This window comes from Nematolebias whitei, chromosome 21 (assembly GCF_014905685.2).
Source record: "Nematolebias whitei isolate Nwh7 chromosome 21, NemWhi1, whole genome shotgun sequence".
Lineage (NCBI taxonomy): Eukaryota > Metazoa > Chordata > Actinopteri > Cyprinodontiformes > Rivulidae > Nematolebias > Nematolebias whitei.
In genome coordinates, this window is record NC_056518.1 from 33,221,853 (window position 1) to 33,234,955 (window position 13,103).

Consider the following 13,103-nt stretch of genomic DNA (forward strand, 5'->3'; position numbering starts at 1 on the left):
CCATCACAGGGACACCTGGACAGGTCTCCAGTCCATCACAGGGACACACAAACGAGACAACCATTCTAGGGACAGTTTAGAGAATCAGCCTAACATGCATGTTTTTGGTCTGTGGGGAAGAAACCGGAGTAAACTCACGCAGCATGAAGAAAACATGCAAACTCCACCCAGAAAGGTCCCCGGTCGGGATTTGAGCTGGCGACCTTCTCGCTGAGAGGCGGTAGCTCTACCAACTGAGCCACCGTGCGTCCCGCATAATAACTTAAAAAACGAGTGAGATATCGACGTCCATTTTGGAGAGTAGCTGTTGTAGGAGTAATAAAAGCTTCTTTTGAAAACTGGGTTGCCACGTCAAAATCCAAGATGGCTGCCACCATAAATGTAAATCTTTTGAGTTGGATAACTTGAAAAATAAGCAATATGCCAACTTCTCCTTTGGTGAGTGGCTGCATCCAGGCGTAAGAAAGGTTCCCGTGTTGCCACGTCAAACTCCTGTCCAGAAAAACACTCATCACAAAAACTAATCCCTCTGCCGTGGGGGACATGGGTGCACCACTCGTTTTTCTGTTTTCATCTTATAAACACTTTGTCAGGTGCTATATAAATAAAGTTGGACTTCCTTCCTTTCAGGTTTACCAGGGCGTGAAGAAACATGGCTTCATCCAGCCCCGGATGCTCGCGGAGCAGGATGTGGTCATCACCACCTACGACGTTCTTCGCTCGGAGCTCAACTACGTGGACATTCCCCACAGCAACAGCAAAGATGGGCGACGCTTTCGCAACCAGAAGCGCTACATGGCTGTGCCCAGTCCTCTGGTGGCCGTGGAGTGGTGGCGCATCTGTCTGGACGAGGCTCAGATGGTTGAGTGTCCCACCGCCAAGGTCAGTCAGAGGACATCCATTTCCCATGATGCTGTCTGTTTAGTTTGTTCATATTTGTCTGTATTTACACCTGCTGGCTGAAGGCAGATTGATTTTGCACGTCTTTGTATGTGTATACTTTGGTTTTGTTACATTTGAATACATTTTCTGGAACCGCCTACCTGGTTAGAACAAGTAGTTCTTATGGAGAGCAATGCTAGGTCCTAGCGTGGTGGAACTTATTTTTGGGCTTTAGGGCTAAGGTGTGAATTGAGTTTAGGTTAGGGTTAGATTGCAGAATGGATGGAAGTCAGTACAACATCCTGATAAGGATAAGAGTATAAGCAGATGTGCACATGTGTGATTGCTCGTCTGTACTGTTGACAAAATATGTGAACCATTAAAAGGATTGCAGTGAAAGTATCAGAAAGTAATTATTGGATGTACATCTACAACTGATTACCGTTTGGAGTCGGTCCTTACTAAAACAAATATGGCTGCGCTCACTTGAGCGTGGTGTTTGATTCACATTCATTCACCAACACATCACACGAGAAGGTGCATCAGGTGTTCTTCATTTCAAGACTGGACCAAATGTCTCTTCTCACCTGTAGATGATCTTATTTTAAAACTCGGACGTACAAGGCACGTCATACTCAGTTCATGTCCTTTAATGGAGCTCTGTTTTTTTTTTGTCATCAGGCTGCAGAAATGGCTCTGCGTCTTGCATCTGTCAACCGCTGGTGTGTCAGCGGTACTCCTGTCCAAAGAGGCTTGGAAGGTATTATTTATTTGTCTAAAAATAGCTTTTCAGAACTTCCTAAAACTATAGACTGATAGAAATCTGAGCCTAAACGTTTCATTCTGAAGCGATGGTGTTTTATAGACTTGTATGGCCTTGTCCTTTTCCTTGGAGTTGACCCGTACTGGGTCAAACACTGGTGGGACCAGCTGCTTTACCGCCCGTATCGCCGTGGAAACACAGAAGCTCTCTACAACGTGATTGCTCAGATATTATGGAGGTCAGCTAAAAAAGACGTCATTGACCAGGTATCTGTTTGTGGTCAACCACAAATATAAAGTATGCAACTTTTAATGAAGATTTATACTGAAAACGAAGTGCTTTCATGTAAACTTTGAAGAAATTAAACTCGTTTTGTGTGTTTTCTTTCTCATTTTTCCCTCTTTAGATACAAATTCCCCCTCAGACAGAAGAGGTGCACTGGCTGCGTTTTTCTCCCGTCGAAGGCCACTTCTACCACCGCCAGCATGAGGTCTGCTCCCAGGACGCTTTGGTCAAACTCAGGAAAATCTCAGACTGGAGCCTGAAACTCGGCAGCCTTGACCGCCGTACCGTCAACACCATCCTTTACCCGCTGCTGAGGCTGCGCCAGGCCTGCTGCCACCCGCAGGCTGTGAGGGGGGAGTTCCTGCCTCTACAGAAAAGGTGCACAACAGTTAAGTCATTGCTGAAGGCAGCTGAGCCGTCACTGTTCATACTTTTGTTGTTCCTCGCCGCGGAGCGAGGAGGGGGAACTGGAAACACCCTCTGTCCATCTGTGTGTGTTCTGAGCACGATAACCTGAAAATCAAGTGAGGTGTCACCTTCCATTTTAATGTGGAGCAGGTTCTAGACATGAAATAAGGTTCCTTTTGCCACGTCAAAATCCAAGATGGCCGTCATATTGGTGTAAACCCTTTGAGCTGCATAACTTAAAAAGTAAGCAACAGACCAGCTTCCTTTTTTGTGTGAGGCTGCATCCAGGTGGAATAAAGTTGTTGTTTTTTTTGTTTTTTTATGGGGTTGCCATTTTAAAATTCAAGACGGCCACCATCATACGTGTGTGCGTGTGCACATGTGTGTGTGTGTGAGAGAACTGGCCACCCCTTTCATTTGAGGAAGCTATGCTTTCTCGTTTTTTATTGTTTAAAAGTACAGTTTTCTCAGATGATTGGGGTGGCCAAAGATAAATCTATGGTGTCCAAGGCCACCATTGGCCACCCCCTGGCTCTGCCACTGCACCTTGTGGATAAAATTGCTCCCACCGCTCATCAGGATCCATCATTTTCGCTGCCTCGGACAAGAAACAGAAACTTGCTCTGTTCTCCAAAGTTCAGCTCAACCCACTTGAATATCTTGAATATCACAAACATTTAGGTTGATTTACGTTCCCTGTTCAAGTCCAGTCCAGAAAAACACTCATATTGAAAACTACAAACATTCACTATTCAAATCCTTCAGTGACGATAGTGTGATATAACGTTTAATATTTGTAACTTCTGTATTCAGGTTCAGCTTCCTGGTTTAGTGATTCTTCACTCATCATTTTACATTTTGACACAAAATGTAAAGTTTTCTTGTTAACATTCCAGCTTTGTAGCTAACAGAGTATTAGCTGTAAAGGTAATAGACTGCAGTAGTTTTTGTCTTCATTACAGCCTTCAGTTGTGTTACTTTATTTCTTATTCTGTTTATTTAAAGCTCACTCATTCGGTGTAATTTGCACTTATGGTTCCTCTTCTTCCAGCACCATGACGATGGAGGAGCTTCTCAAGTCCCTGCAGAAGAAATGTCGAGTGGAGTGTGAAGAAGCTCACAGACAATTGGTGTGTGCGCTCAACGGCTTGGCGGGGATTCACATCATCAGAGGTAGGAACCCTGTCTTCTTTGCATGTGCTCCCTCCGCTCCTTATTTCCCACGAGTTCAAACAAAAGACCCAACATGATCTCACCAACACATTTTGTGCCGATGCGTTGTTGTTGGAGTGCATCTCGATGATCTGTGTTTTTACCGTACGGAGCTTATATTTACTGCCCCTCTCATTAACTCCACACGACATGAAGAGTCTGTCTTTTACTTCCTGCCTGCAGGTGAGTTTGTAGAGGCGGCAGAGATGTACAGAGAAGTGCTGCGTTCATCAGAGGAACACAAAGACCGGCTGAAAACTGATTCATTACAGGTAAACAAACTCGTTTACATTCACCTGTCATTTCTAAACGTAGCTGCTCTTAGCTCGAGAGAATAAAAGAACTTCAAGGCCTGACATTCCTTAAATGTTGAAAGTTTTAAACAAACATCATATTATAATGAGAAGAGACAGAATTATGTCTGCTTTGGTCACGCATTTTAAACTACGTTCAGCTCCCTGTGTTGGAGATGATGCTCCACAACTACCACCTTCAACGTTAGCTCAATTTATCAAGGTTCATGTTCAGTCATCCACGTAAAAAAATCTAACATTGTTCAGTCAGGTCATCTGGACAGTTTCTTTTTTTTTTTTGAGAGAGACGTTTCACCCTCCATCCGAAGGGCTTCTTCTGTCTGAGGAGTCACAAACAAACCGTTTTCCCACTACACTCCAACAGTGGACCAACTGGTTTGCTGGTGATAAGATGATTTCTGGGGGTTGTCCTCTCCCCCGTCGACTCCTCCCAATCTGCCACAGCCAAAGTGATTCAAGACATCAAAGTTCATGCTCAATCATCCAGGTTAAAAAAAAGAAACTCTCCGGATGACCTGACTGAACATTGTTGGGTTAGCTCAGTATCTGTAAATCTGCCCAAGTTAGCTCAAGTTTTGTGTTCGCTAACGCTGATTAAGTGGGGCAGCCATCTTGACCTGTTTCACTCCAACATGTAATAGGATGTAGACGTACACCCAGTTATTACTTTCTGGAAGTTATATTAAAGTTTCTACAATGGTTCATGTGATATTTTGCTAACAAACAAACAAAAATCTAGGGTAATGCGTGCACACATAGACATGAGAAAACTATCATCCTTTTGTCTTCAGCATCTTCCAAATGATTTTTACTATAACAGATTAAATACTGACATGTTTTTAAGATGTGGAAATTATTTCTATTTATATTTTTGCTTTTTGATAAAACAGCGGCTTCATGCCACCCATAACTTAATGGAACTTCTGAGCGCAAAGCATCCTGGGATTCCTCCAACACTGCGAGACGATCGACTCAGTGAAGAGGTAAACATCCTTCATGTCAGTGTGTCCGTGTGGAAATGTAATATTGTGTGTAATTTATTCGTAGACGTGCTGTTTTGTTGTTCTAATCCTCTGCATGCAGGCTGAGCAGCTGCGGCAGCACTACATGACCAAATACGACTCTGAGGTTGCTGACGCTCACCAGGCCCTGCAGCCGGTCCTGCAGAACATCAGGGAGCTGAAGAAAAACGTAAAACCTCCTTAACTTTCAGGGGAAAGTGTATCTGATAAAACATTATCGCTGTAAAGAAGTTAAGAATGTTTTATCACCTGCTGACAAAAGGCAGAAGCCTGTCTGTCTGTATGTCTGTGTTTCTGTCTGTCTGTCTGTGTTTCTGTCTGTCTGTGTTTCTGTCTGTCTGTCTGTCTGTTTGTGTCTCTGTTTGTGTCTCTGTCTTTCTGTCTGTCTGTTCGTCTGTCTTTGTCTGTTTGTGTTTCTGTCTGTCTGTCTGTCTCTCTCTCTGTCTGTCTGTCTCTCTCTGTCTGCCTGCCTGCCTGCCTGTCTGTCTGTCTGTCTGTCTGTCTGCCCACCCACAAATGTACACCTGTTTGTATACATGCTTTAAATGATTACATAAAAACAGTTCTCTTTTGGTTCTTCAGGTCAACTTTAAGTCTCCGTGGTGGCTGGAAGTTATCCAGACGGCGATCCGCTGCTCCACTGACGATGACCTGGTGTCCCGCGTCCAGAACGAGCTGACCTGCAGCTACAAGCAGCAGCCCAACAAGCTCTCCATGGCAGACAAGTAAGACACCTTGTCCTGACGGCTAACAACTATCAGTGCTGACGTCACCGTCTCTAAACCTCCGTACCCTGTCATGTATGAAGGTTCATCAGTCTCAAAAGTAGTCACACAAACGTACAAGAAGGTTTGTGTGGGTACAGTAAGATACACAAAATTAAACATATACTTTTCCTGAAGTCTTTCCACAAGGAAAAGAAGTTAACTTTGTGTACTGCACAGGTAAAACTTCAAAAGTGTTTTGGGTTATTCTTCTTGTTGAAAAACTGCTAGGGGAAAAAAATAATTATTATTATCTATATCTACAGTATATCTATATCTCTCTCTATATATATATCAGTATGTGACTACTTTTAAAACTAATTCATCATCTTTGTTATATGTCTTTTCTAATTCCTCATGAACACCAACATCCTCAAAGCATCTTTGGTGCTCACAAATAATCATCTCTTCTCTAAGTCTAGCTTCCATCACTCTGCCAGTTTTCATTGTGTGACTCATCAACTTAATTCATCCATTTGTACAAAGTTGCGTATCGTTTTAGCAACAACGTTTCATATGGGATGCCTTTCTTGACACACCCCTCTCCATTCATTCACCCAGGTGTGGGACCAGCACCAGAAATACACGGGCTTGTTCTCTCTGGTGGCTGGTTTAACTAAAACCACATTTCTTGCAGGTTCCGTGACGCCAGCGGTCTGCAGTATCTGCTCACCACACAAACACAAGAGCTGATGAAATCTCAAAAGACTGTGCGAGATGCGGTGAAGAGTCTCGAGGGTCCGGCGTCGAAGAAAGTCATAGAAGAAGCCACCGTTTGCCACCTCAGGCCCATGCGTCTGCCGCTCAACAAGTAAGCAGTCATCGTTTCAGAGGACCATCTCTGACAGAAGGTCTGATTCCAACACTGAAGGTCCAACATCTGAGCGCAGCTTTATTCATGATGGCAGTTCCGAAACAAGTTTATTTATTGTAACAGTGCAGCCTTTAATGTTTAATGAAAACAGCAAGTAACAGTTTATGAACATTTGTTCAAAATGGTTTCGCAATACTTGTGGTGTTCTGGTGTTCTCCAGGGTTCAGTATTGGGACCAAAGCTATTCTTGCTGCAAATAAATGGCATTTGTACAAATCAGTTTTAATGAAGTTTATTTTATTTGCATATAACACAAATATTTAATATATATTGACAGACGTATAGATGGATAGATGGGGTTTGAATAAAAAGACGTATCTTGTCAGTCATGCGGTACTTTAACGAACGTCTCTTCTCTAATTGCAGTTGTGTGTTTTGCAAAGCAGATGAACTTTTCACTGATTATGAGTCCAAACTGTTTGCTCACACGTAAGTAATACGTTTTTTTTACATGTTTCTGACCATCAATAACGTTTTTAGCTAGTTTGGACTGACGGGGGAACGTGTTTGGCAGGGTGAAGGGTCAGACGGCCATCTTTGAAGAAATGATTGAGGATGAAGAGGGTCTGGTGGACGACCGTCTCCCCACCACCAGCCGCGGCCTGTGGGCAGCCAGCGAGACGGAGCGGACTCTGAAAGCGATCCTGTCTTTTGCTAAAGTGAGGCGCATCGACCCGGAGCTGGTGGAGGAGGGAAACATTTTCATGGAGCTGTTTGAAAACTGGAAGAAGGAGTACAAGGTGCAAACATCTGGATTACATTTATTTTACACGAACTCTTAAGGTGGAAAATTTACACAACAAATATATTCTTTGTTTACTTGTTTTGTTGCTCTGAGGGGTATGTTTGTACGTTGCATATGTTTATAAGCATTTCTCAATTTTTATTATTTATTATGATAGAAATACACAGTACAGCACAGTACTTTTCATACTTGCTACGTATTCTTACCTGAACATTACCAGGTACCTACGGGGTACTTGACAAAATACCTAGAGGTACTGAGTTGTATTATGAAGTAATTTGTTACATGTACTTACCAGGTACCTGGCACCTTCTGGGTACTTAAACTGGTTCTTACACAGTGCTTATGGGAACTGGTCTGTACTGTAAATGTACTCGTTACCCTGTACCTATAGGGTATGTATGTGATACTGACCAGCTATCTAGGAAGGTACTTACAGGCTTTCTGTGAAGGACTGACTGTTTTATGAAGTAACGTGACCTTGTACTTACAGGGTACATTCCTAGTATCTAATGGTATCTTTCAGAGGTACTTAAATATAAATATGAGTACTGGGCTGTATTAAAAGTCACTTCTTACCCTGCACATATCTGATACTTAACTGTACTTACCAAATACTTAGATGTTTTTTATTTTTAGTCTGGAAAGTTCCCTATTATATGAAGGGTCAAAACTTAGAAATTATACTGCAGCCTGCCACTAGGGGGCACTCCTACTGGTTGACAGTCCTGTTTCAAGTTATGTTGATGTCTTATATGGTACCTACAGGCTACAAACCAGTATTTACTTACTCCTTAAGTCTCTAGTACTTACTGGTAAGTACTGGATACTCACCTTGTCAGTACCAAGCACATGTACCGTATGTAACAATCTACATACCTGGTAAGTTCCAGGTACCTACCCAGTAAGTACTGGGCTGTATTATGCATTGCTTCCCATTTTCCTGTCTGGAATATGGAATTTAAGCTGGGATTATCTCCTTGCAGGTGCTGCATGAATACTGGATGGTGCTGCGTAACCACGTGTCGGCCATCGATGAGTTGGGCATGGCCACCGAGAGGCTGCGAGTTCGTCTGCCTGACGAGCCAAAGCCCAAACTGCTGCATATCATAGAGCCACATGAAGTGGGTTTTAAAAAATTACATATTTTCATTGTTAATGAGATGTTTACACTCTTTTGGTTAAATCTATTTGGTGTAACCCATTAAAGCATGGACTCTGTGGGTCATATTTAACCCTTTAATATCAATATGATAGAGCCAGAGTCTGCCATAGGTCACCTTGAGAGAGTAGAGATTTCATTTGTCGCTGGTCTAACATTTGGTGCTTTGGTTCTTTTGGTTTAAAGGTTTCCACGAATGTAACATTTTGCTTTAATTGATTTTAATGCATTCTGTCTTTGGGTTGTGTTGCTCTCAGGTGGAGCAGAACAGAGTCAAACTCCTGAACGATCAGGCTGTGGCCAAGTCGCAACTGCAGAAAAAACTCGGACAGTTTCTGTATTTAACTAATCTGGAGAAGGTGATTTTAAATAAGGCAGGAACTATAAACCACATCATGTTTAGATGTTAAACTGTTCTGCACAGTCCAGTTAAACCATAGTTGTGTTTAGTCCCAGAACAAGTCTACTGGAGGACTGAACCCGGAGCCATGTCCCATCTGTGCCAGACCCCTGGGGCAGGAGGTGAGTGTTGGTTGTAAATGTCACATCTCCGGTGTTTTATTTTCTTGCTGCAGTTTTAGATTTCAGACTGCTCATAACGGCTTTGACTATTTTAGAAAAACTGAAAGATACGAGAGTTTAAAAATAGCACAGAGTATTTTTCTTTAGGAAAAGTTTGTATTTTTGTAAAATTACTACCGTACTTTTTGGACTGTTGAGCGCACTCGACTATAAGCTGCGCACACTAAATATTTTTTGTTTTTAATTGTACATGTATACGCCGCTGGTGTCCATGTTGTAATGAAATATTTACACAGAAAGATTTTTTAAACTTTTAATTAATTGCGTACAGTACATGTTTTTCTCTGAACAATGCCTGTAACACAGCTGATTAATATATATATATATATATATATATTAGCTACCAAGAAAAGTCACTGATCTCTGTGTTCATCTTCCTCCTGTTCCTCCTCGGACTGATGAAGTCTTTTGGATAAAAGACGAAACGTTTCAACAAACAGAAACCGTCAGAGGGCCTGACTGAACCTTGTTGTATTTTTATAACTGGATTATTGAGCAGCATCAGGATGTCTACACTGTTCTGTATATATTACCTTCAACCGTGAAAACAAAAGTTTGTTTTAGAAATATGTTTTTTTACTTTTATGTCTGTGAATGTTTCTGTTCAGAGGCCTGAGATGACTTGTGTTGTGACTTGGTGCAATAGAAATAAACTGTATTGAATAGTTAGATAGAAACCTGCATATTTTAGGTAATATAATAGTTGTTGTCCCCTCGTCTCCAGTGGGCAGTGCTGACTTGTGGCCACTGCTTCTGTAACGAGTGCATCGCCATCATTTTGGAGCAGTACAGCGTGGGCTGCAGACGGAGAGCCATTAAATGTGCCATTTGTCGGCAGACGACATCGCACACAGAAATCTCCTACGTGTTCACCACTCAGTCGTCCAGCCAGGACCAGGACATACCAGTCAAGGTCAGCTTTGGCTTCACACAGCCTCTCACGAGAGGATGATTTCAGGACTTTTAAGATGATTTAACGCATGTTGATCACCTCTGTTTGTTTCAGGGCAGCCACTCTACTAAAGTGGAAGCCGTCGTCAGAACACTCAAGAGGATTCAAACGACCGACCGCGGTGCCAAGTGTCTCGTCTTTTCCACGGTAAATTTAAACTTCTCTGCCGTGCAACAGAGTTAATTATCACTGCGACACATTGACGGTCAAACCAAGCCTCTGAAACAAAGTAAACTAATAGATTTGTTTTGTTTATATAATCATTAGCTGTTATCGCCCAAACCTCGTAGGGTCTTCCTTTGGCACAAGTTTGTGTCTGACCTAATTTCCTTTCCTTTTGGAACAGTGGCAGAGCGTTCTGGACATCATCGCCAAGGCCCTGCTCGACAATAACATGGAGTTTTCACAAATCAACGGAATTCACAAGTTTCAGGTTTGACTTTTCGTGCTCTATTTTAAAGAGACCTCCAGCTTCTTGCACATGTTGCCCTTAATTTGCTGCTATTTTCCTAATCTGCTAAACAAGTTGTACATATTTAATGTTTCCATCACGGAGCGAAACGAAGGCGTTGGAAATACCCTATGTTTATCCGTCCATTCGTTCGTCCGACTGTCCCTGAAGGTTGAGAGCTGGATGAAGACAAATAAGAGCAGCGGGCGAACTTCTTCTTTGGTGTGTGGCTGCGTTTAGGCATCAGGAAGGTTCCTCAAAAATTGGGTTGCCACATCAAAATCCAAGATGGCCACCACCATATATACTATATGTGTATATCTTCTTCTTCACAGCGAGTCATCCTCGTCCATCTCACTCTCCTCACTCTGTCCTCACTCCACCTACCTCCATGTCCTCTCTAACTGCATCCATATGTCTCCTCTTTGTCTTTTTCCTGGCAACTACATTTCTAACATCCTTCTACCAATATACCCACTGTCCCTCTGGACGTTTCCAAACCACTGTCCCTCCTCTGGACATGTCCAAACATAGAAAAAATTAAAATCCTAAATCTAAAACCTATTTTTTCTCTTCTTCTGTTCAGTCTTCATCATTCCTGCATCCTCTCTGTCCATGGACCACGTGCTCCAGTTCAGATTGAAAGAGCTGAACTTTAGACGTTGTGCAAAATTAACCTTTAAGCTGGACAAGAGCAACCTGCCTACGTCGCTGACCCAGAATGCATTGCAGCTAAACAACACAGAGGCGTCTGTGACATTAATTGTGAAAAACAATTTAAAAACTAAACAACCTGTTTGTTTTTAGCTGAATCAAATGTCTACCAATTAAGGTCTATTGCTCTGGATCGTTTTTTTAATGTTCCTGTATGAATTTAGCCGTGATATGAATGTGTGTATAACTGATTATTTATTTATTTATTTACTTTTTAGGAGAATCTTAGTTGTTTCAAGTATGAAGAGAAGATCAACATCCTTCTCCTTCCTCTCCACACGGGCTCTAACGGGCTGAACATCATCGAAGCCACGCACGTGTTGCTGGTAGAACCGATCCTCAACCCGGCTCATGAGCTCCAGGCGATAGGCCGGGTCCATCGGATCGGACAAACCAAGTAAGTGTCAGGAAGCCGCTCGATCCAGCGTGCAAGGTGCAGCCACTATTACAAAACAGTAGAAACTCCTCAATTTATATGTTATAAATAAAAAGTACAGGGGATTAAAACAAGCTTTTAGAGCGAGTGACTCTTTCAGAAGTAGAGATGGGCAGAGGTTCATTCGTTTGCAAAAGACTGCACCTGCGACTAGTGGAGCAAATTCAAAACGACATGTCTCATCTGAAAAATGGGAGGACTTTTAATATCCTACAATCTACAGTTCATATTAAAATATTTAAAAATGGAAAAACTCTGAGCTTGAAGGACGAGGCTGGAAGTCAATATTGGATGCCAGAAGTCCTCGTTCCCTCAGGACTGTCCACATATGAGGACAGTAGGTTTACTGCAGCATTTTATATTTTTCTGTGCAAATGGGAGTCGGAAGGTCCCAATTACTCTTAAAACTTCAGCTTTCTATGATCAGCAGATCTCTAAAACATCACTGTCCTCATGTGAGGACGCAGGGTCTCAGGATGTTGAAGAAAGACGTTTTAGCGTTAGACGCAACGTTACCTGCAGTTTGACCTGAGCTTCCTGTGTCCACCAGGCCAACGTTTGTCCACAGGTTCCTCATCAAGTCCACAATCGAGGAGAGAATGCAAGCGATGCTGAAGACGGCCGAAAAGAGGTTTGTTTGGAGTAAACTCCATTTTTGACTCTTTTCTGTAACATCGAACGGCTACAAGACGCGAGAACCTGAATGCTTCGTTGTTTTTGCTTCCAGCCACAGCAGCAGAACGATGAAGCACTCGGAGGCAGCCGTGCTGACCGTCGCAGACCTGGCCGATCTGTTCACGGACGACGCCGAACCTCTGGAGTGACCTGCCCCTACAGCGACGTCGGCTGAAGACTTGTGCACGGTGGTGATGGAAGCACTCTGATTTTGCACATTCCGTTTTTTTTAAGCATTTCCAGAAGAATATTTTTAGCTAATCACTGACAACATTTAACGTGTTTTTGGTCCAAGTGGAAGCTTTTGCTGCAGATGTCGTCTCTCGTTATGGATATTCTGTCAGTCACTTTCAGCAACGTTTAATCTTCACGTTACACTGTACGGTGTTAATCTGAACTGACATTGTGCATTCATGTACAACTTTAATGGACAATGGAATTAAAATACTGCGATCCAGGGCTATTCAACTGACGGCCCGGGGGCCAAATCAGGCCCACGGGTGAACTCAGTTGGGCCCACCAGTGGGTTCATTTTTAAATAAAACTAAATTTTAAACCACAAAACAAACTTTAATAATGACAATAACTGCTGGATGTCCGGCCCCTGAGCTCTTGGCTTCCAGTAACTGTGGCCCCCTGAGCAGTTTAGTTGAACAGCCCTGTTGTAATCTCTTTATTCTCACAACCTTCAGGAAATAAAAGTCTGAGTGGCAGGATGTCACTTTATATTGACCAGCTCTCTGTTTGTATTATTGACAAATTTACACAAATAATTAGTCTTTTATGCATTCTTTTGTCTTCTGATGCTTTTATTAAGACTTTTTATGTCTCTGTTTTCTTTTTAGTGTATATAAATTATACA

The 13,103-nt window shown here is 42.5% G+C and overlaps 1 protein-coding gene across 1 annotated transcript in view; it reads left to right on the forward strand.

Annotated features, from left to right (window-relative positions):
- Positions 1-12,718, forward strand: part of shprh (SNF2 histone linker PHD RING helicase) — a 22,030-nt gene extending 9,312 nt beyond the window's left edge. Inside the window, exons 10-30 of the mRNA XM_037695035.1 lie at positions 631-882; positions 1,564-1,642; positions 1,748-1,911; positions 2,052-2,308; positions 3,390-3,511; positions 3,734-3,822; positions 4,755-4,847; positions 4,948-5,055; positions 5,469-5,611; positions 6,288-6,461; positions 6,891-6,953; positions 7,039-7,264; positions 8,256-8,393; positions 8,689-8,790; positions 8,882-8,953; positions 9,738-9,926; positions 10,020-10,112; positions 10,312-10,398; positions 11,349-11,527; positions 12,117-12,197; positions 12,294-12,718. Of these exons, the coding sequence (XP_037550963.1) occupies positions 631-882; positions 1,564-1,642; positions 1,748-1,911; positions 2,052-2,308; positions 3,390-3,511; positions 3,734-3,822; positions 4,755-4,847; positions 4,948-5,055; positions 5,469-5,611; positions 6,288-6,461; positions 6,891-6,953; positions 7,039-7,264; positions 8,256-8,393; positions 8,689-8,790; positions 8,882-8,953; positions 9,738-9,926; positions 10,020-10,112; positions 10,312-10,398; positions 11,349-11,527; positions 12,117-12,197; positions 12,294-12,390 (2,808 nt within the window). The 3' untranslated portion in view covers positions 12,391-12,718. The remainder of the gene's footprint in view (positions 1-630; positions 883-1,563; positions 1,643-1,747; positions 1,912-2,051; positions 2,309-3,389; positions 3,512-3,733; positions 3,823-4,754; positions 4,848-4,947; positions 5,056-5,468; positions 5,612-6,287; positions 6,462-6,890; positions 6,954-7,038; positions 7,265-8,255; positions 8,394-8,688; positions 8,791-8,881; positions 8,954-9,737; positions 9,927-10,019; positions 10,113-10,311; positions 10,399-11,348; positions 11,528-12,116; positions 12,198-12,293) is intronic.
- The last annotated feature ends 385 nt before the right edge of the window (positions 12,719-13,103 follow it).